This window comes from Mixophyes fleayi, chromosome 10, assembly GCF_038048845.1.
Source record: "Mixophyes fleayi isolate aMixFle1 chromosome 10, aMixFle1.hap1, whole genome shotgun sequence".
Lineage (NCBI taxonomy): Eukaryota > Metazoa > Chordata > Amphibia > Anura > Limnodynastidae > Mixophyes > Mixophyes fleayi.
The window spans coordinates 24,494,397-24,517,240 of NC_134411.1; the positions used below are offsets into that span (position 1 = coordinate 24,494,397).

Below are 22,844 nucleotides of genomic sequence, written 5' to 3' on the forward strand. Positions count from 1 at the left end.
GTGTTCCAGATGAAAGAGATAAAGCTGTTCTATTTATACTCCTGTTATTCTCAGCATCAACTACTTCTGTCCTTACTAATGACTAACCCGTGTCTCCTTCATCTCTCCTAGGTTAATCATACAGTTGTAAACAATGAGACCTATCAAGAACGACTGACACGACTTGAAGGTGATAAGGAATCTCTGATATTACAGGTACGCAGCCATTGAATGCACATTGAGTGATACCAGAGTAATTCACGTTGTAATAGCTATTGTCAGAAATACAATAATAATTGTAGGTAAATGTCTTCTTACTAAACCAAGGCCACTAAGCCACTCGTATCTGGTACTTGCGTCATCTGTCGGTGGTTCCCTGTACATAGTTGGCCAATGTCTCTGCCCACAATTGTTGTTTCTGGATGTGGATAGAGTCTGTCATTCGATGGGATAATGCTCATTGTTATAAACTGGCTTTCACTATACACATTTCAAAAATGGTTAAAACATTCCACCCAATGTTGGCAAAAAAAAATTGGGACAAAAATAATTCCCATCCACACTCCTCTCTGTACAGAGGATCTATAACTAAGCTTATGTCCCATGTACTGTCAGTTAAATGTGTTTAGTGTCTTTTATGTTCACCTTTCTATATGTCCGCATGAAATTGGCTATATTTGCTGCAGCTGTGGTTATTTATGAGTATTACGTACCTTATACAGCAGGTGTTATATAACACTGCTTATCGCCGGGCCGGTCACATGGTATATGAACATGCGTGACCAAGCTGGCCGGATCACGCGTGGTCAGTGAAGCTGAAAGTCCGGACTTTCAGTTCCACTTGTTGAAAATAGAAATACATTTTTAAAAATGATTTATTTAAATTAATAATTTTCTACTTTTGCCATCCTGAGGATTGCAGTGTTTTGTATTTATGTATGATATAGAGCCCTTATGAGAGAGTGAACATTCCATGTACTGCCAGAAGTACGCTGTCTGTAAATACATCAGCTCTGAATGATCACATGAGATTACTGTCACAGGATCTTTTGCCCACACCAACATTTAATGTCAATAAAGCCGAAGGTATTTATGGCACAGAGAGGAAGCTATAAAGTTTTATAGCTGACAGGTGCACCCTTAATTTCTAGCTCCCTTACAACACAGTCCACCTTAAAAGAGGAACTATGTCATACTTGCCAACATTGGCAACATGTTTCCCGGGAGGTCCGGGGTGCAGGTGTGTGGGGGCGGAGCTAGAAGAATGGTGTCATTGGCCCCGCCCCCAAAACAGACATCACTACTGTGGACTGATAAAAATGTGGCCAGAACGATGTGTCCGTGACGTCACTAAGCCCCACCCCTCCGTTTAGTTTACACAGCTGGCCAGGATCAGGGAGAATTGCCTGCTCTCCCGGGAGTCCAGGAGGACTCCCAGAAATACGGGAGTCTCCCGGACATTCCGGGAGAGTAGGTAACTATGAACTATCATCATCATAATCATCATCATTTATTTATAAAGCGCTGTACAGAGAACTATGTGCACTCTAGCAGATTTTAGCCTGGGGTGCAAGATTCAACTCGGCAACCTATTAGTAACATTTTAAAGGAGAAAAAAAAATGCAGGTGACCCAGTCCAAGGTAGCCCACTATGGGACTGGTCCAGGGGTCAGAGGCCCCCCTTCTTCCCGGCACAGCCTGCCCCTGGCTGTATGTCTATTCACATGGTCATATCGGGCCGTGACCTCTTGCTTCATCTATCAAAGCTGGTACATGTGCCCAGGGGAGATAGTTCTGGAACCGAAACCCCACACAGGGCTTCACTGTGCACGGTCCTCAGAAGAACAGCCCATGGGCCACCGCAGGGGGGGGGGGGGGCTATGGACCAGCAATACTGGCCCCATAGTAGCTGCATGGGCTGCTCCAACAGTAGTTACACCACTGCAAGCGACACATTAATCTAGAGTTACTTATATCGATCCTATAGTTCTATTATTTGTGGGAGAGGCCTGGCTCACGATGCACAATATTTCTGACCCATTCAGCTAACGGACATGAAAGTGGTCTTATTCCACAATGTGGAATTGTTCAGTTGACCGTGTGGTCTGTAGTGTGTTTTACTTAAACCCCGATTACTAAGTTTTAACAAATTTGTACATTAAACTTGAAGCCAAACTGCACTTGGTATTTGTGTATGTAATTTGTTGGTTAGGACAGATCATCATCATCATCAACATTTATTTATATAGCGCCCGCAAATTCCATAGCGCTTTGAATTGCAGACTGTGAATTTAGACTCTGGGCCAGGGGTCAGTAACCTACTTTCCTCCGGTCATGGTGGAATTACATTTTCAGCATGTAAGAGCTCTCAGTACTGCGTCACAGTGGCTGATCAGTGGCAGAGGTTAATATTGAAGTAACTAATAGGCATTGCTGCGGGTAGAGGAAAGAGACAGGGCATCAACTTGATAATGGGGACTGCCGTATCTTTACAGTTTTAAAATAATACTTTTTTTTAAAAAAATGCACAAATTATTCTCCCCTCCCCAAATGAATAACCAGTATTAGTGCTATAGCTTGGGCAGGCTGCCACTAAAGCAAAGGGGGCAAAGAGTGCCCCCCCAAAAAGAAAAGCGGTACCCAGCTCCCTGCAATAATCTGGACCAGCCCATTTAGCACATGACTGGAGCCCCCAGGGGAATCTGCCCAACAGAAGGTTCTCCCCTTACCCCAGAGTCAAACAGTCTTGTGCTTTTGGTGCCAGGGTAATAGTAGTATGTCATGGATGCAGGAGAATGTCCTGCTCTCCCGGGAGTCCGGGAGACATTCTCCAGGATTCGCAAGTCTCCCAGACATCCCGGGAGATTGGGCAACTATGCTATTTTCTGTTTGTGGAACCACAAGCACAAGCATGGCCTGGCAGCAAACATGGAGTTTCATGAGAGCTGTAATAAACCACCCCCCACAGGGTTAAAGCATTTTTATTTAAATACCTCCCTTCACCCTTTATTTCCTTTTCATTAATCATCTTTCCTGAAGTAGTCAGAAAACTGAACTCAAGTGGAAACTGAACTGAAGTGACCTGGAGAGACAATACCCACTCAGCCAATCAGAAGTGGCCAATGTGGAAAATTGATTTGATTGGCTGAATGGGTATTGTCAATAGAGTTTGTTTACATTCATCATCGCAGCTGTGTGTTCTCAGAGTCTGGTTTTTAATTTTATTTCAATTTGGGATGCTTCGGGAAGGAAGATTCCCCTTGAATTTAGGAGTTTAAAAAATGGGTAAAAAAAAAGTGATTGGATGGGGTGTTTATTTAAAATACATATATTTTTAACCCTGTGTTTGTATTTTATTTTTTGCCCCAATTACATCTATAGTGGAACTATATGTTACAGCCACTCTGGCGATTAGGGCTCTACTGTTCTCTGCCAATTTGTGTTGCTTAAGCGGAGTGTATTATATACATAATAGACTCGGAGTGCATTATATATATATATATATATATATATATATATATATATATATATATATATATATATATATATATATATATATATATATATATGCAGGGCCGCCATCAGGGGGGTACTGTTGTACCGGGCCCAGGCTCACCAGGGGGGCCCGTACAACAGCTCAGCAAAGACTTACCTGGGGCCCGCCGCTGGTCTCCGCTATTCTGTCACAGGCAGAGCACATGATCGCAGGGGGAATGATTCCTCCACCCCTGCGATCGGATCCTGGTGCCTGGCTGTCACGGTGACCAGCGGCGGGCCCCAGGTAAGTATGTGTTGCTCATGGGAGGGGACGCTCATGGGGGGGGCGCTCATGGGGGGCGGGTGGCCGATTTTTTCTGAAGGCGGCTTTGTATATAAGATACCGTATATACTCGAGTATAAGTCGACCCGAATATAAGCCGAGGCACCTAATTTTACTACATAAAACTGGGAAAACTTATTGACTCGAGTATAAGCCTAGGGTGGAAAAGAGCGCTAAATTAAAAACCTAAATGAAAATGATAGGTTCAATCTATGAAATCATTTCTAGCTAGAGGACAAGGAACATTCATAAATGATTATGAAATCATTGGGTACAAACTAACTTAAATAAAGAGAGAGAGAGAGAGAGAGAGAGAGAGACTGACTTTCAATGCATACTGTGCATATGATAGCAATATCTAGTGTCTCCAAACCTATGTAGCCGAACTGCATTATCTGCTTACCTGTCAGCCGCCGGGAGGGAACATCAGTATAGTGAGCTGCCGCTGCTGAGATCAGGACAGATGAATGGAGAAGGCAGTGTCCCAAAAGATGGCGCTATGCCGTTATTCCTGACTACAGGTGGAAGCGGACGTAGGGTGAGATTTTTTGTTACCTACCCGGCAGTGGAACGCATATGCGTTCCAACAACAGGAAGTTCGGCATTTGGAACGCAAGTTTGCGTTCCAAATGCCGAACTTCCTGTTGTTGGAACGCATATGCAGAAGTTGACAGCCAGGGACCGGACACCAGGTAAGTTCACCCGTGTATAAGCCGAGTGCCCTTTTTCAGCATACAAAAGTATGCTGAAAAACTCGGCTTATACACGAGTATATACGGTATATATGCTCAGGCTCGGTTCCCCGAAAACTAAACACACCTGAATTGAGCCAAGCCAGCTCGGTACTTTTGCGCACCCTTGGAATTGAAAATGAGGCAAAACGTCATTGTTACATCGTTGGATCTCGTGAGCTTTGGATTCTTTAAGTACCGCCCTCCACGGCAATCCAGCGCCATTTCACAGAGGGACAGAGAAGAGGTAGCACAGTACTTGGCAGTCTGTAGAGCAGTTGGGCAGCGTCATAGGTAGAATAGAAAGAGGAGGGGGTAGCAGTGTTCTTCAAAGTCTACAGTGACATTCAGGAGAGCTCCATTGCTAATTGTCATTGCTGAAATAGAAATAATAGGTCTGGCAGGCTTGGTCTTCTAAATCTGCAGTCTTTGTTTGAAAGTGTATGAAAATAATATTGTGACCTGTGAGGTGGTCAAAATTGACTGCAAATTACTTGAAATTAGTGTTATTGAGGTTAATAATAATAATGTGGGGGGGAAAGGAAACAAAAAATATGTGATTTAAAAAAAAAAATTAAATAAAAATAAATAAATAGGGATTTTAGAAAAAAAAAAAAATTGGGATCCAAAACCAAAACACGCAAGGGTGGTTTTACCACAACACAAAGTTAATCCAAATCCAAAACCAGAACACGGGGGTCAGTGAACATCTCAGATAGAGAAAAAAATAAATAAATAAATATATATATATATATATGTGTCACATGGCCTAACAACCTGCTATGATTGGATCATTATAGGCTACGATCACAAGAATATTGGCACACGCTGCTTGCTCACATGTATGGTACATGTGAGGGAGACTCCTATGTGCAATACCTGCCCACAGGTGCAGCAATGAACAGAGCTACAAACTCTATATGATGGACAGATGGTTTCACTTACACCAGCAACCTCTGTATCTCCCAGACAGCAGCACAGACAACCTTACATTCCAACATTCTAGTACACGCTATACATAGTTACTTGACCACGCAACATGATCTTGGTACAATTTTACTACAGTCTATTGTATATCCACAACATGACATATTATTGTCCTTCACATAAGTCCCTGGGCCAAGGGAGCTTACAATCTAATTCCCCACTACAGGCTTACCACAAGCCAATGTATTCAAAAGCTGTTTAACCTATTGGTATATTTTTGGACTGTATGAGAAAAGTGCAGTATCCAGGGAAGCGAGAATGTCACTTCATCTATTATAATTGGTATTGTTTATTTATATAGCGCCAATCATGTTACGCTGTACGGAGGATACGTAGTCATTCACATCAGTCCCTGCCCCACTGGAGCTTTACGATCTATATTCCCTAATATATATATATATATATATATATATATTACACACACACTAGGGTCCATTTTGACAGAAGCCAATTAAGCTTTCGGTATGTTTTGGACTGTGCAAGGAAACCAGAGCACCAAGAGGAAATCCACACACACAGGGAGAACATACAAACTCCACACAGATAGAGCCCTGGTTGGAATTAAACTCACGACACCAGCGCTGTGAGACAGCGATGCTAACCCATACTTGCCCACTCTCCCGGAAAGTCCAGGAGACTCCTAAATTCCAGGTAGGTCTCCTGTACTTCTGGGAGAGCAGCCCATTCTCCCGCATCTGCCCACTTCCTAGAGAAGTGGGCAGGATGGGAGCCTCTATGACAAAGCATTTTCCACTGCAAATGTCAGTGTCCCTTTGGGCCTGCCCCTGGGGCAAAATTAAGGCAGAATGACGCGATTCAACGCACCCCTTCCCCCTCCTTCCTCACACTTCACCTTCCCTCCGAGTTCTTCCGGGGGATAAGAGTAAAAAGTTGGTAAGTATGTGCTAACCACTGTGCTGTCTCGTATAACCTGACCACTGGACATAGTCATAATAACATCCCGTTACACTTTGTACGGATATAGCACTACTCTCCCAACATGACCCGACTGCTGAATGTAATCATAATTATACTACACTCTATGCAAACATACTTATCTTACCACTGGACATGTATGGAGGTGACAGATCCCATTTAGGTTCATGTAATCTGGTAATTCAGAATCTTGTAGTTTTTTTAAAATACAGCTCAAAAGCAAATCGGTATAAGGACAAGTTCTGTTATTGTTGACATGTTTTAGACAATTTTGTAGACACTTCTGAATAAAAGACTCTAGTGTTACATATTATGTAACTGTGGTTTAGGCTCTGCCTTCCCAGGTGTCTTCTCTTGTTCTTCATTTAATTGGTGCACCATGTCCTTTGTCAGCATGGTAGGAGAGAGTTGCTTCTCTAGCAGAGTAGACCCAGAGTGACTGACAGCTTTGCAGACTTGCTTTGCAGTAATGTACACTGTGGAGCGGTGGATTTATATAAAACATAGAATTTGACAGTACAGAATGACGTGACCCATGTAGTCTGCCCAGTTTATATTTTATTATTAAATACCTCCGAGTCTTTTCTCCAGATTTTGGATAGCTTTATGTATCTCCCAAGCATGCTATGTAGATCCCTACCGTGTTAACCTCTACCACCTATGGTGAAAGGCATCTCTGCCTATCTACCACTCTTTCAGTTAAGTAATTGTTCCCCTAAACCTGGTGCTCTCCAATTTTAGTGCATGCACTGTTGTACTAATAGTTCTCTTCCTCTGTACAATGTTCTCGTGTTGTAGCTTGTTAAAACCCTTGATATATTTGAATGGTTACATCTCCCCCACTCCCTACTCTGTTCCAAGCTATACATATTTAAGTAACTGAGTCTTTCCTGGTATATTCTGTGACGTAGAGCATGCACCATTTCAGTAGTTAAATCTCTAATTTATGTCCTTCTGGAGATACGGCCTCTGGGACTGTACAAAGTATTCTAGGTGTTCTTACCAGTGACCTGCAGTGGATATAAACAGTCTGCACGCCATTGTTGGAATTGCAGGTGTTTGTGATGTGAAGCCATCAAGACACGACATGTCAGAGTTTATTCCACTTTAAATGTGACCCTACAACCAACAAAATTCAAGTGAAAAACAAGTAGACAATTTTTAGGAACAATAAATTAAAATAAAAAAACCTAACCTAAAGAGGTCCAAGTACAGATTCTTGGGGTAACCTTTGCCTCCTCTGAATACACTCCTCTGTTGCCTATCGTTCAACCAATATGGTATCCACTCTATTAACTTTGAATCCAATCCCAAGCATAACAATCATCATCATCATTTATTTATTTAGCGCCACTAATTCCGCATCGCTGTACAGAGAACTCACTCACGTCAGTCCCTGCCCCATTGAAACTTAGTCTAAATTCCCTAACACACACACACACACACACACACACTATTGTCAATTTTGATAGCAGCCAGTCAGCCTACTAGTATGTTTTTGGACTGTGGGAGGAAACCGGAGCACCCAGAGGAAACCCACACAAACACGGGGAGAACATACAGACTCCGCATAGATAAGGCCATGGTCGGGAATCGTACTCATGACCTCAGTGCTGTGAGGCAGAAGTGCTAACCACTAGGTCACTGTGCTGCCCAGTAACAATATATTTATCAATCTTCAGTGCTGGTCTGTGTCGAAAGCTTTACTTTAATCTGGATTAACTACATTTTTGGCAAGCACTACTCACCTTTCTTATAGGTCACAACTCCATCCTGCTGATAAGCTCCACCTCCTTATCAACTAAGCATCAGCCCCTTTTGTGCAAACTAAAATTATCTGTAGAGCCTGCTGTATAGATTTTATTGCTCTACTGAGCACCGTATTATTATGCTGCTGCCCTCAAAACCAACTGCATCGATACTGTTGTACTGCGGGCCCCCCAAATACTTACCGTGTGCATATAAAAATAAATGAAGTATATATTGACAATTTTTACCACATAGTCAGACTGATGCATGTGCAGTCTTTATGGTCTTATTGGCCGGCTAATCTGGTTTACACGTTTTCTCATTTGTTTTAGGGATTCAACCAGGATGCTCCATGTGTGAACTTTATATAATCTAGTTTCTTCTCACGGTCCACAGTCAGCCTGGTAGGGTAATTGGCTTCTGACCAAGTGGACTTTGCATGCCTCTGGTAGGGAATATGTTGATGCTACATAAATACTGGTAATGAATTAATATACTAACCATTACTATTTGATTATCAAGTCATGAGCCATATTCTTGGCAAGCATTGTCACCAACTTGCACTGGTGTGCAATGATCCTAAGGACTCGTACACAACATATTTTTCTTCGTCCTTCTTTTACCAGGGTGCTCAAGTCATGTTTTAAAGTCTCCCTACAGCATAGTGTATGTACTTACTGATCTTTCTCATAGCACGCCATTGTGTTTTACCAAACGTTAACTACTGAACACTGTAACCAATGTCGAAAGTGCATGTGACCCGATTTGAGAACTCTGTCCTGCCGTGCAGATTGGGACAGCTTTGTCCCGATTGGACTAGAATGGTGGGAGGAATGTATAAATCCAATAACTTGCATCCAGCGGTGAACGGGTACTGTCTGAACGCAACAATTGCATGGTCAAGTGATTAAAAAGCACAATAAACGCCTGCAGGGGTGTGGCTGCAAATGATATAACCACGCCCCTGTTACATGGCCACGCCCTATCAACCTCTCTGTCCCGATTTGAACAGCCATCATGTTAGGAGATATGTGACACAAAGTAAAACGAAGTGAACACTTGTCAGAAAGTGTGTGTGAACGGGTCTATTTGACATACATTATTTTTAACCTCTCGGCATGAAAGCACGTTAATGTGGCTTCTAGAACACTAGTTAAACACTTTACATTAGTGCCCTGTGTGTGCAAGACCTAAACGTAACGTAGTACTAACCGGTCTACCTCCTCCTATCCAAACAGCACTGCAATCATCTTCCAGTTTTCAATCCTTAGATCTCCTGTCAATTTCAATGTAGCTTGCACACTTCTTCCACCATGTAACTAATCTCCTAAACCAGTGGTTCCCAAACTGTGCGCCTAGGCTCCCTGGGGTGCCTCGTTGATCTCACAGGGGTGCCAGGGCCAGTGGTAAGCAAGGCGGGGGACTACTTGGTAATTATTTTGGCTGAGGAGTGTCTTGAAAAAATTATGGAGACCCCAAGTGTGCCTTGAACTGAAAGTTTGGGATCCACTGTCCTAAACCCTTACCAGGAATTGTATTCCCTGGATCATCTCTCCTCCACGTTTCTGCCACCAGACACTGAACAAATTACAGATCACTTTGAGCCCAATAAAAAAAAAAATCTGCACGTACCGGGTGCTGGCAACTCGGCTGTATTAACGTACAGTGGTTCCCAACATTTTAAAATGATTCCCAGGGACATATTGCTTCCCACAGGATACAGTCTCAGTGGACCTTGCAGAGATACATTATCTACAATAAATGTTGACTTATAAGGCCTACAGAATAAGAACAGATGAGAAGAATAGAATTTAACATGCAGAAAAAGATTAATTTTATTGTGCAGCTGGTCAATACTGACAAATAGGGACCAATCTTTAATACCTTGTTCATGTTCCTGTTGTGTCTTATGTCCAAGACTTATATTAAATAAAATGAACTAAGATAAGTGAAACAAATTGGAGACACAGGTTCTGCCTAAACTAATATATTTAATAAGGTGGGCGTTCCTCTCCTATTACCATAAGGATAGATAGTTACGTTTGAACACTTCTAAGCATATGCTTTGATAACGTTTGTTAACGAAACGCGTTGGGTACAGGGAACAGTGATTTGAGCTTAACTCAGAAGTCCTTTTATTTATTCAACTTACATCTGCGGATACTCTTTCTGTTAAAATGGATTTTCAAGCCCATACTTACAGCAGCAAAAGAATATGGATAATCATTTGCAGGTGGCCACCATGTATCTTTCCCATAGATCCAGTGTTTTCATCAGCAGAGGATTTAACCCTGATTTTTTCCAATAAAGTGGGTCATTATTATACAGTGGTTGTTTCCTCTAATATCAGGACTTTGTTCCTTACACACGAGACTGCAGAATTTCTGCAGAGAGAATCTCCCGCTGGTAAAAAATTAAATTGAATTGCTTTTCAAAGACGGCTGAATATATTCTGAACACCTAAACGCAGCGATTCTGTTCAGATATTATTATTACCAAGTCTCTCACCACCCCTTATATGTGACATATGGTTTTATTGTTACTATTCATGTATAACATGTTTTGAACTGTATATGCTATTTTTTATGTAGTTAATGTAAATAAACTGCTTAATTTCATAAGGTCGATTAGGGCTCTATTTTTCTCTGCGTAAGTGTATTCTATTAGTGGATTTCGAGTGCTGCCCTTTCTCTTGTGCTTGTTAATCCTTAAACCTGAGCTTGTCTGTGGATATTGGGGATAGGGGACAGCTTTGCATTTGCTCTAATTGGTTCCTCTGCTCCCAAAAAGGACTCGGCTCATGTCACATGGTCTAACAACCTGCTGTGATTGGATGATTATAGGCTATGAACACAGGAATGTTTAGCACACACCGCTTGCTCACATGTATGGTACATGTGAGGGAGAATTCTCTGTGATATACCTGCCCACAGGTGCAGCAATGACCTGAGCAACAAACTCTATATGATGGACGGATGGTTTCACTTACACCAGCAACATCTGTATTTCCCACAAGGCAGCACAGACAACCTTACATACAACATTCTAGTTTCACGCTATACATAGTTACTTGACCATGCAACATGATCTTGGTACAATTTTACTACAGTCTATGGTATATCCACAACATGACATATTATTATCCTTCACATAAGTCCCTGGGCCAAAGGAGCTTACAATCTAATTCCTCACTACAGGCTTACCACAAGCCAATCTATTCAAAGGCTGTTTAACCCATTGGTATATTTTTGGACTGTAGGAGAAAAGTGGATTATCCAGGGAAGCGAGAATGTCTCTTCATCTATTATTATTGTTGTTATTTATTTATATAGCGCCAGTCATGTTACGCAGTGCTGTACGGAGGATACGTAGTCATTCACATCAGTCCCTGCCCCACTGAAGCTTACGATCTAAATTCCCTAATGCATATAAACACACACTAGGGTCCATTTTGACAGAAGCCAATTAAGGTATCAGTATGTTTTTGGACTGTGCGAGGAAACCAGAGCACCCAGAGGAAATCCACACACACAGGGAGAACATACAAACTCCACACAGATAGAGCCCTGGTTGGAATTAAACTCATGACACCAGCGCTGTGAGACAGCGATGCTAACCCATACTTGCCCACTCTCCCGGAAAGTCCAGGAGACTCCTAAATGCCAGGTAGGTCTCCTGTACTCCTGGGAGAGCAGCCCATTCTCCCGCATCTGCTGACTTCCTAGAGAAGTGGGCAGGATGGGAGCCTCTATGACGCCATTTGCAGTGAATCGCGTCACTGTGGGCCTGCCCCTGGGGCAAAATTAAGGTGAAATGACGCGATTCACCACACCCCGTCCCCCTCCTCCCTCACACTTCACCTCCCCTCCAGGATCTCCCTGCACATAGTCATAATAACATCCTATTACACTTTGTACGGATATAGAACACTACTCTCCCTACATGACCCGACTGCTGAATGTAATCATAATTCTATTACACTCTATACAAACATATTTATCTAACCACTGGACATGTATGGAGGTGACTGATCCCATTTAGGTTCATGTAATCTGGTAATGAAGTAAACAGAATCTTCTGGTTTTTTATAATCTCCCATCATGCACCACTAGCCAGTGACTGAACCTATATGATGGACATTAAGGGTACTTCATAAAAGCCCAAGTGAGCAGTAGTTGCTGCTCCAAAGATTGCTTCAGGACAACAACAAAGAAATGACTTGCCTGTAAACAGCCAGGGATATTTCCAAAATCTGTCATAACAGCATTTCTGCATTAATATAATAGCAGAAGTGAGCTGCTGCCAACTATAACACGCTGGATGCCTGGCTGCGCTATAAGTGTGAAGCATATTTACTTGGGGGGGTGGAAGGATTTCAACCAATATGAAATCTCAAGCCTGTTAGCAATGTTTTGGCATGGTTGTGCAGACTTGTTTTAAAGCCGCTATATATTTAGCTGACAGTTTAATTTCTGTTGATAAATATTTTACTTGACTTCGGTTTTTTAGCATTTTACTTGCTGCTCGTGTGGTAACTTGCAAGGCGAGGAAAGATTTCTGAGCTGTGCTAAGTAACTGCTTAAACATGCCCTGATCCCATCAGATGTTTTGCCATCGCCGCTGTGAGCATAGGTAAGACTCTCCGCTCCGCTTGTCAGCAGTGAGACAATTGCTCAGCTCCCAGAAGAAACCTTGTACTGTTTTGTTTTTTTTTTCTTTTTCCACATGAAGCAGCGTGTTGAAAGAGCATTAGCCATTCTCTCACACACAGGATTGCTTAACGGCTCCAAGAAAACAGGGTTGTGAAACTGAGCACAGTGGCAGGAAGCTGTTTGTGTCTTTTTTCTGGTGCTCACCAAATAACTGAAAGTTAAAGTGAAAGGTAGGAGCGGCTTGTTATGGAGCTTTTGTTTAAATTGAAGCTAAGTCAATTTAGAAAGGGAACTGGTTTGTGTTCTGCTTTTGGTTTGTATCGTGAGAAAAGCTCAAATCTTGTATCTGTAATACGGTCATTGTTCTTCTAGGTGAGTGTCCTCACGGATCAGGTGGAGGCCCAGGGAGACAAGATCCGAGACCTGGAATCCTGCGTGGAGGAACATCAGCTGAAACTTGATGCTACCGAGGAAATGCTCCAGCAGGTAAGATCTACAAGTTGGATTCGATCTGTGCCAAGTTTTGCTGCAAATCCGCTCATCTTCGGTCTCTAGTACAGTATACACTTGTGGACTATGACCTGTATTTTGGTGTGGCCTTTGCTGTTCCTTTTAGATCAGTGGTCAGGGAACAGGGGTAAATTACCCCAAATGGGGTAAAAATGAAATTCTTGAGGGTAATGCTGCTGATTCACATGCTGTCAGTTGGATTGTAGACCCCTTTAAATGTGAAATGGCTGTTGTACCAGAAGAGCCTTAAGGGTTGGCAGAGGCACTTCTTGAGCTTCGATGCAATAATGAAGCACGTATTGCATTTGAAAACAAAGCAGATCTGTCATATTTTTGGATGTCAACCGCTGCAAAGGCATTTAAAATTGCACATGAGGAGGCAGTCAAAAAGTTGCTGCCTTTTGCAACAACCTACCTTTGCAAACAAAGATTTTCCACTCTAACGAACATAAAAACAAAGCAGAGAAATTGATTGTACGCTGAAGACTGTATCCAAATTGCTCTAACATCAAAATGCCCCAATATTGATGTTCTTGTATCAAAAATGAAGCAACATAATTTCTCCAAAACCTGAAGTTTTGAAGTTGAAGCTTTCAAAGAAATTTTGAAAAGATTCAATAAAATTTTGAATTCCAATAATTAATAATATATGGTTTCCTTCCTTTCAAATCAAGGGGGTAACGTCGGCGTATCTAAATATATTTAGGGGTAAAAGGTAAAAAAGTTCCCTGAACTCTGTTTTAGATGGAGTATGTAGGGTATAAAAAATCAGAGCAGAAAACAAACAGGATAACGTAAGTTATTCTATTTGCACCTGTCTGCCTGACATGCCTCTAAACGGTGGCTGCACACTTGATGCCAGCGGGGAGACAGTGGGCTAGGAAAAATTGCCAAGTTGGTCAATTGTTTTGGCTTGTGTACTGCAAGTATTAGATTGGATATGAATTGCAGAAACAGGATGGGAGATAGTCCCTCGCAAGCTTGTAAGTAGTCCTGAGAACACAGTAATTCTGTATGTACAAGATGACTGTTCCTGCCTTTTGCAGAATCCTTAGTGGCTCCACTATTTTGCAGTTCAACCTTTTTTAGAAGATAACTTACTTGACAGTGTTTAGATCAATTTCTAGGAAGATTTGGCTGCAGGGAAGTCAAATCTACTTACAGTACACTTGGTGCGGGATTGAGCTAGATTCACCGGTAGCCTCATGAACCATGGTCAGCCCTGGTGTACATATCCTTGTATGGTGCTTGACCTCCTGGTGAGAGCTTGTGGATAGTACGAGCTCCGCAAATCTCCAGCTTCATCTCCTGCTGATCTGTGCTTTTACCACTTTGTACTTTTGATTATACGCACAGATGTCCGTTCAGGAAGATGCGAGTGTCTAGATTAGTTGTTCTGATGAGGTTACATTTTATTTGAAAAGTGGGTCTTCATCATAAGTTCGTCTTGTGGCCCAAATAACTCCAGACAGTCACTGACCTGCTTAATGTAGATGGACGTGACCCACGGTAGCCACATGACACGATCACCTAATCATTCTCTTGTGTTTTTAATACATTGCACAGTATACAAACACAATCCTGTAATGTGACTTCCTTCAAAATAGAACCAGAGCCTGGTTTGGTACAATTATACTTTACGACTCTCCTTAATTTGCATCGACAGTTCCAGGGTGTAAAGATTTGCCCTTAGTAATTTTGTCTGTGACCATGTCTCCATTTGTTACTATTTACGGACTGCACATTAGAATTCCACTTATTGTGTATAGTGTCCATTACCAATCACCGTCTGTTATTATCTTCTTGGCTTTATATGTTAATATTAATTACAATGGGCCGGTTTCATTAAGAAAAGTTAAGCAAAAAATTGAGTAAGTTTTCTTACTCAAGTGTTCTAGACAAAACCATGTTACAATGCGAGGGGTGCAAATTCGTTTATTATTTTGCACATAAGGAAAATACTGTCTGTTTTTCATGTAGCACACAAATACTTGATAGCTTATTAGTACACTGAAATTTAAAGTTGATCTAGGACATGTCCTACCCCAACTATAAATCTTCCATCTCATTTTAAATTTACCTCCCCCTCCAATGCAACATGATTTTGATTTACTTGCTTACTTTTGCTTAACTTTCCTTAATGAATCAGACCCAATAAAATACAATACACTATAATCACGTACAAAGATCATGGCAGTATGGGTACTGTAGTACTTCAAGGTCAGTGTAGAGCTCTATATAAGTAATGTGACCGGGGATCGAAGTGGAAATGTAGATGTGGTCAGTATGGAAAATTTAAGTGAATGGCATGTGATAGTGTTATAATGAAGGCAGTAGGAGAAGTGATGGTATGGCATACCCCGTATACACCCCTACTTCCACCACTGGATGTGACCAGATGCATCTGTCCAGTAACAAATTTTCCCTGGAAACAACCTTGTATTGTCCAAATAGACAAAGTAGACAATGTCAATGTCTTTGTGGGCAGCACGGTGGCTAAGTGGTTAGCACTTCTGCCTTACAGCACTGGGGTCATATGTTCAATTCCCAACCATGGCCTTCTCTGTGTGGAGTTTGTATGTTCTCTCCGTGTTTGCATGGGTTTCCTCCCAGTGCTCCGGTTTCCTCCCACACTCCAAAAACATACTGGTAGGTTAATTGGCTGCTAACAAATTAACCCTAGTCTCTCTCTGTGTTTCTGTGTGTGTTTCTGTGTGTGTTTCTGTGTGTGTTTCTGTGTGTGTTTCTGTGTGTGTGTGTGTGTGTGTGTATATTAGGGAATTTAGACTGTAAGCTCCAATGGGGGCAGGGACTGATGTGAATGAGTTCTCTGTACAGCGCTGTGGAATTAGTGGCGCTATATAAATAAATGATGATGATGTCTATAGTAGGACTGTTCTGGTGGAAGCATAGAAAGAGTTTTACTTTAATTCTACTTACTCTTTTACCATTCACCTGTTGTCACTATAGACATAATGGAGGAGGATAAAGGAGCAATGAGCATGTTTTCCAATTACCAATCTGAGCGTTTTTATGCAGCGACATTATCTTAAAATCACAGCAACTATGTTGCACCCTTAAAAGAAACAGGGACAACTACAGGAATTATTAAAAACAGAACTGTCCTTGGAAGTTGGAGAAATAGTGCAACTATTCGATTGGATATTAACAACGGTGTAAAGTCTATATGGACTGTTGTAGAATTATACCGACTTGTTCTTTTGTGTTTGAAAATCAAATCCTTTGCACAAAGCCCCTCTGTATTCTGTTTGTGGATCAAAGGTGTAGCAGAGATGAGAGGAGAGACCGGTGGCTGTGACTTGCTGAACAGCTTATACGTGCAGAAACCTCACCGAGTATATTAATATATGTACAATTTTATCAACACCTCCCACCAGTGAGAGGACGCCGGTTGTGCATGCACAATGGAGCATAACCAACAAAGCTTATTCTACATTATTGACCAGATGTATAGAACTCGCTGTTCCACCTATACCCTTTTGACTGTATGTTTTCACTCCTGGTAGGAAAATGGTTTAGGGGAAACTTATTGCTCTTAGAGTAATTAGTATACCAGCCCCCAGGCACCCAATGAATGCAGTCGCTGCTGTAATTTGAAAGGTTCCATTGTGTGAATGATTGAAGTTGTTGCCATTGTATCTGCCAGAATATGAGAGTTGTTTACAGTAATTCCATCTAGAATTGTTTTATGCGGGTTTGTTTTGAGTGCATATGTCTTTTACACATGAGAATATTTGGATTTATAAATTTATAAATTTGGATATCTCCATCAGTCCGGATAACAGTCCCTCATACATTCAGAGCAGAAAGCTTAAGAAGAATCATGGATGAATAGAACAAGAGTTATAGTAACAAAAGCCATAAAAGTAGATGAATAATAAAAAGCAAAGTGATACTTATAGGCTTGGAACAAGTATGGCTAATGTTACGGTAATGTTCATTTAGATAAATACAATCCATATAAAAAGCATAGACAAGAAGAAATCATAACTTATATTATCAACAGTGATCTCCAATAATGTCCAGGGGGTAAATGTAACCGCACTTTTCCGGCGGGTTTGAAAAGTGGAGATGTTGCCTATAGCAACCAATCAGATTCTAGCTATCATTTTGTAGAATGTACTAAATAAATGACAGCTAGAATCTGATTGGTTTTTCAAACCCGCCGGAAAACTCTCAGCTTGATACATCTACCCCCAGGTATGAATTCATCACATGTGCACCAAATAATGGTCATTATTGATTAATAAGATAAAACAGACCATGCATAAGTACCATATAACAATTTATCCTTCACAAAATAACAATAAAAAAGTGAGTAAAAGTATGTGGGGTTTAAACTGCCCCCTACTGGAGGACCCTGCATACTGACTGCAGACCCAGTACCAGCTGTCACCCCCTACATTATACCAGCCGCGCCAATCATAACAGCAGTGACCCTATATATCGTACCGATAGTGTCCACCATTAGAAAAAGCAATAACCCTAAACATCTGATCAGCAATGCCGATCATAATAAATATATATATATATATATATATATATATATATATATATATATATATATATATATATATATATAATACCATTAATCCGTTAGTGCTCACTATTATACTTAAAGTGTCTTCTATTACACTAGCTGCACCCACTGTTATGCCCACCATTATAACCGAAGTACCACATCATTATACTGGTAGCGCTTATAATTATACTAGTGCCCTATATCAACATTTTCCAATCATCATATTAGTAGCGCCCAATCATCCTATCATTGTACTAGTGGTGTGCAGGTAAATGCTTCAGCTCGGACATGTACCCAATACTTGGGGCACACAGTACTGTGCAAATAGTGCGGTACAAATGCTAGAATCAGTGCAAATTATCCCCTAATAATTCAAGATTGTTTGTTGTGAACATTACCAAATGCACCAATATTGTATTATATCCAGCCTTGTAATATATTATGGGTTGTTTGTTTTTTTTTTAACTTTCTTTTTGACACAGAGACTAGTGATACGGACTTGATTAGAACATGAAAGAACGAGGTTGAAACAAGTAAATGTAAATAAGTATGACCAGCACAGATGTACACATGCAAATCATCTTCAATTGTTCTTTCATCTCAGGAGTAATAAGAGGCATGAGATACTGTATCAAATGTAGTCTGTTCCAGCACAGTGATTAGACAGTGGCACCAATTTCATGAAAATACAACAAATATGTTTTATTTTTTAAAAATGGAAATCTGCTGTATAAAGTAATTACACGTAAGTTAGACTTAAATATTGTTTAAAAGTGCAGTTTTTATTTTTGTTGTGCACAATTACATAACTATTTAAGGGGTTCTCCACACATGCAACTGTAATGTAATGGTTTTCTAACGTCTTCTAAATAATTTGCGTTATTTTACTGTCTTTCTTATGTGTTTTTAAGCCATGTCTTTATATCAAGAGTCAGAGTTGTTCATTAATGTTGCCGTAGGATACGACACGAGGCTGCTCTGTGGATACAATTGGATCCGGGGCAGAGAGGTGTTGTATCCCAGGGCAACGGAACAAAACAGCCCCGCCTGAGGATAAGACCTAAATGCTGGCCACACCAGTCAGTCCTGCTGCTCAGCCCAAGTGCCCACCAGCGGGTCACTTTCCGACTTGGCCGCCCACATGTGGGCCTGTTACTGCGATCGGAAGATCACCACGCGCACTGGCCGATAGCGGTTAAGCTTCATCTAAATTTTACAACATGCCTAGTAGTGATCTTAGTGGATCGTAATGGTTTAGCGACCACACACAAGGAACAACAATCTTCAATCTTCTATTTCTATCTTCCTTAAACAAGGAAGAAAGAAATATAAATCGGTGCATTGATTAAAAGTTGCAATAAATTAAAGTCGTTTGAAGGTGAACAGACCCATTTAAATTACATCTGCAGGAGGCGCCAATTACTTGATCCGCTGACCACCAAAAAACATTTTTTTTCTTGTTACAATCATCATCATAATTTATTTATATAGCGCCACTAATTCCACAGCGCTGTACAATGACTCCTAGAATGAGTTTTCTCCTTTATTTTTGTTGAAATATTCTTCTTATAGGACTTTATGTAGTTCCCACGATGCTGCGTGTTAGACGTCTCGCCGATCTCACCTTTCATTATGGATGTCATTGATTAGTCTTCTTTTACCCTTAATCCTTTTATCTTCTCTCAGAGCTCTGTCATCAGTCCTATTAAGGTGTGATAATCCTTTCACAATACACTTGTTTGGCGGTGACATCATTTGAGGTGATGTAATTGGAGATGTGTCGCCGGAACCATAAAGGACCTAAAATATGGCAGAGAACGGTCAGGGATGGCAGATATAAGGCATTGACTTTGCACATAGCCCGCTCAGAGTGATAACAGACAATGATGTCCAGTATTTATAATCTCCTTCTTGTGCTAGTCACAATTAAGTAAAGAAAATCTTTCAGGCTACAGTTGTAACAAAAAAATTAAATGTTTGCGCAGATATTTTTATATACCCCACCGTATACACATAGAGTGCGCACAAAGCAATGGGACTTTTGTATATAGCACTTTGCAGTAAGTACAATATAACAATTGAAATTACTTAACAGGGCAGTACGGTGGCTCAGTGGTTAGCACTTCTGCATCACAGCACTGGGCCTATGAGTTTGATTCCCGATAATGGCCTTATCTGTGTGGAGTTTGTATGTTCTCATTGTGTTTGCGTGGGTTTCTTCCGGGTGCTCCGGTTTCCTCCCACACTCCAAGAACATACTAGTAGGTTAATTAGCTGCTATTAAATTGACCTTTTGTCTCTCTCGGTCTGCGTGTATGTTAAGAAATTTGGACTGTAAGTTCCAATGGGGCAGGGACTGAAGTGCACCATTTGGACCATCTAGATCCAAGTCAGTGGAGTCTCTACTCTGGTTATCGGCCAGTGGTAGATCCAGGATGGGGAGGGGTGGGAAAGGAGAAAGACATTGGGCCGATTGTGAACCATCATTGTAGGATGAGCAATTTACATATGTGACCATTCATCTTTGCCTCTGGAAAAATGGCCACTTCATAGGTTTCTATGCCAGTTGACTGAAGACATTGATTGGTCCGCATGTGGTGACATCATTTACATGGTGTTGACACCTTGCATCCTCCATTGAGGATGACTTCAGCTGTGGAACTAATGTGGCTACGTATGAGTGCTGTCTGCTTGCCTTAGAGCGAGCCCCTCAGACTAAACCAGGCCTGTCCAACCTGCGGCCCTCCAGATATTTGTGAAACTACAAGTCCCAGCATGCCCTTTCAGGTATCAACTGGTTGTCTACCAGCAAAACATGCTGGGGCTTGTAGTTTCACAACACCTGGAGGGCCGCAGGTTGGACAGGCCTGGACTAAACCATTGGCCCAGTACTTATACTAGCCAGGTGTCACACTATGCAGTGCATGACAGAGCTGCTCATTACCAGATATACTTGGAGATCCCATTGTTAGCAGTCTCCAGCGTCTTTCTACTGTAGCCTTATTTATTGCTGTTGTGCTTCTCCTTGTTGTAAACACGTTTATAGTTTTATATTGTGTTTGATGTTTTTAAATAAACCATAATCCCTATATATTGTGAAACAATGTAAATAAATAGAAAATAAACTACAATAACATGAATGAGGTTAATAAAGGCATACCTTATCTGCAGTGCCCAGTATATTCTGTGTTACACTACATGAGCGCTATCGCTTCCAATGTTATCTGTATCCTGTATGATTCAAAGTTCATATGTCATGTTATTCAGAATAATAGTGACTAAACTTGAGGTCAGGGCACATTTCTTTCCCATGAAATCTATGCAAAGTGAGGACAGAATGTGGCCTACCGCTGCTTTTTCTTAAGAAACTTTTTGCATTTTAGCTTTGGCTGAAGGCCCATTATGGCTGATAATGCAGATTGTTCACTCCCAACATTTAGAAATACAGTAACAAGCAGAAAATTAATTTGTGCAGAGAATCAGATGTGTATGGTCCTATGCTCTGTTCTTGCTTGTATAAAAATAATGGTGTCGCAATCAAAATGCTTTCTTCTCCTACAAATATGCCTGTTTTGCGAATCGAAGGTTCGCTGCAGAAGGGCGTTAACACCCACTCCGCCTGCTTCAAATATTGCGAACGGTAAAAGGGAGGAAGACTGCGTTGTGCAACAGTTACAGCCATCAGCGACCCTGGCGTTTCATGTTTCTTTGCAAATGGTGATTTTATCAGAGACATTGTCTCACGCCCCTGATGAAATCGCCATTTGTGAAGTAACGCGTTGGTAAATAGAAGCACTCTCTGATCAGGACCCAGGACATAAAGACTGATAACAACAGCTCAGTGATGAACAATATGCAGGGAAATTGTCCTGTGTATTGTAATGAAGCTGAAGTGAGTCTTTTGCAGCATATAATATTGTACTGAACCGATTATTAGGTGCATAAATATATTGTGAATAATTTATTCCCTACTGTAAAATGTAAGAACATTAGAAGTCACAAAGGAGATCTGTGACATAAAGTGTGAGGCCACAAGCTGAATTATTTTATACAGTGCATAGAACTATAAGGTGACCTCTACTATCTTTATATTTTACAGTACAAGCAGTAGAGGGAACTGTATTCCATATTATCATCACCATTTATTTATATAGCGCCACTGATTCCGCAGCGCTGTACAGAGAACTCATTCACATTAGTCCCTGCCCCATTGGAGCTTACAGTCTGAATACAGACACACACACACACTGTTTTTGGAGTGTGGGAGGAAACCGGAGCACCTGGAGGAAACCCACGCAAACAGGGGGAGAACATACAAACTCCACACATATTAAGGCCATGGTCGGGAATTGAACTTATGACCCCAGTGCTGTAAGGCAGAAGTGCTAACCACTGAGCCACCGTGCTGCCCATATATAATGTACAAGTTACAATTTGGAGGAAGCTACTTGAATGGGGATCCACATATCCAGGTGTGTGGTACCTTCAAGGACATACATGCCATCATGGGACACTAAATGAGTCACGTGACATCATTGGTCACCAAATACATGTGATGACGTTGCTACTATCCCAATATAAGGATATTTTTTACCTGCTTTTGTTTGCATATAAATAGCTGCTTCTGATGATGATATTAACCTCTCATATGTACTATAAGCTCATAAGTTATAAATGGAGGAATGGGTGATTAGGCACGGAACATGTTTGAATGAGGGTTGCGGTGGGGGAAATGGGTCCCAAGTGATTTTTCTTCTGTTATCGGTTGGTGAATCTGTGTGCTATAACAGAGGGGTGCAGATTGTGTGTCGAATGAGTTCCTGGAATATGTTTTTAGGGTTCACTGTAAGATATACAATATATTGTACAATAGCACACTCGTAGTCCCGGAGCGGCGGCCGCCCTGACACCTGGGGTTCCCGGAGCGGCGGCCGCCC

At 41.3% G+C, this 22,844-nt stretch overlaps 1 protein-coding gene across 7 annotated transcripts in view; it reads left to right on the forward strand.

Annotated features, from left to right (window-relative positions):
- The window catches only part of PPFIBP2 (PPFIB scaffold protein 2), a 171,392-nt gene that overhangs the window by 90,293 nt on the left and 58,255 nt on the right, over positions 1-22,844 (forward strand). For 6 of the 7 annotated variants that reach the window (XM_075188066.1, XM_075188065.1, XM_075188068.1 and 3 more), the window contains 2 exons: positions 112-195; positions 13,227-13,340. In XM_075188066.1, the coding sequence (XP_075044167.1) occupies positions 112-195; positions 13,227-13,340 (198 nt within the window). Of the gene's footprint in view, positions 1-111; positions 196-12,686; positions 13,085-13,226; positions 13,341-22,844 lie in introns of those variants that run through there. The other variant, XM_075188070.1, reaches the window with a different exon arrangement.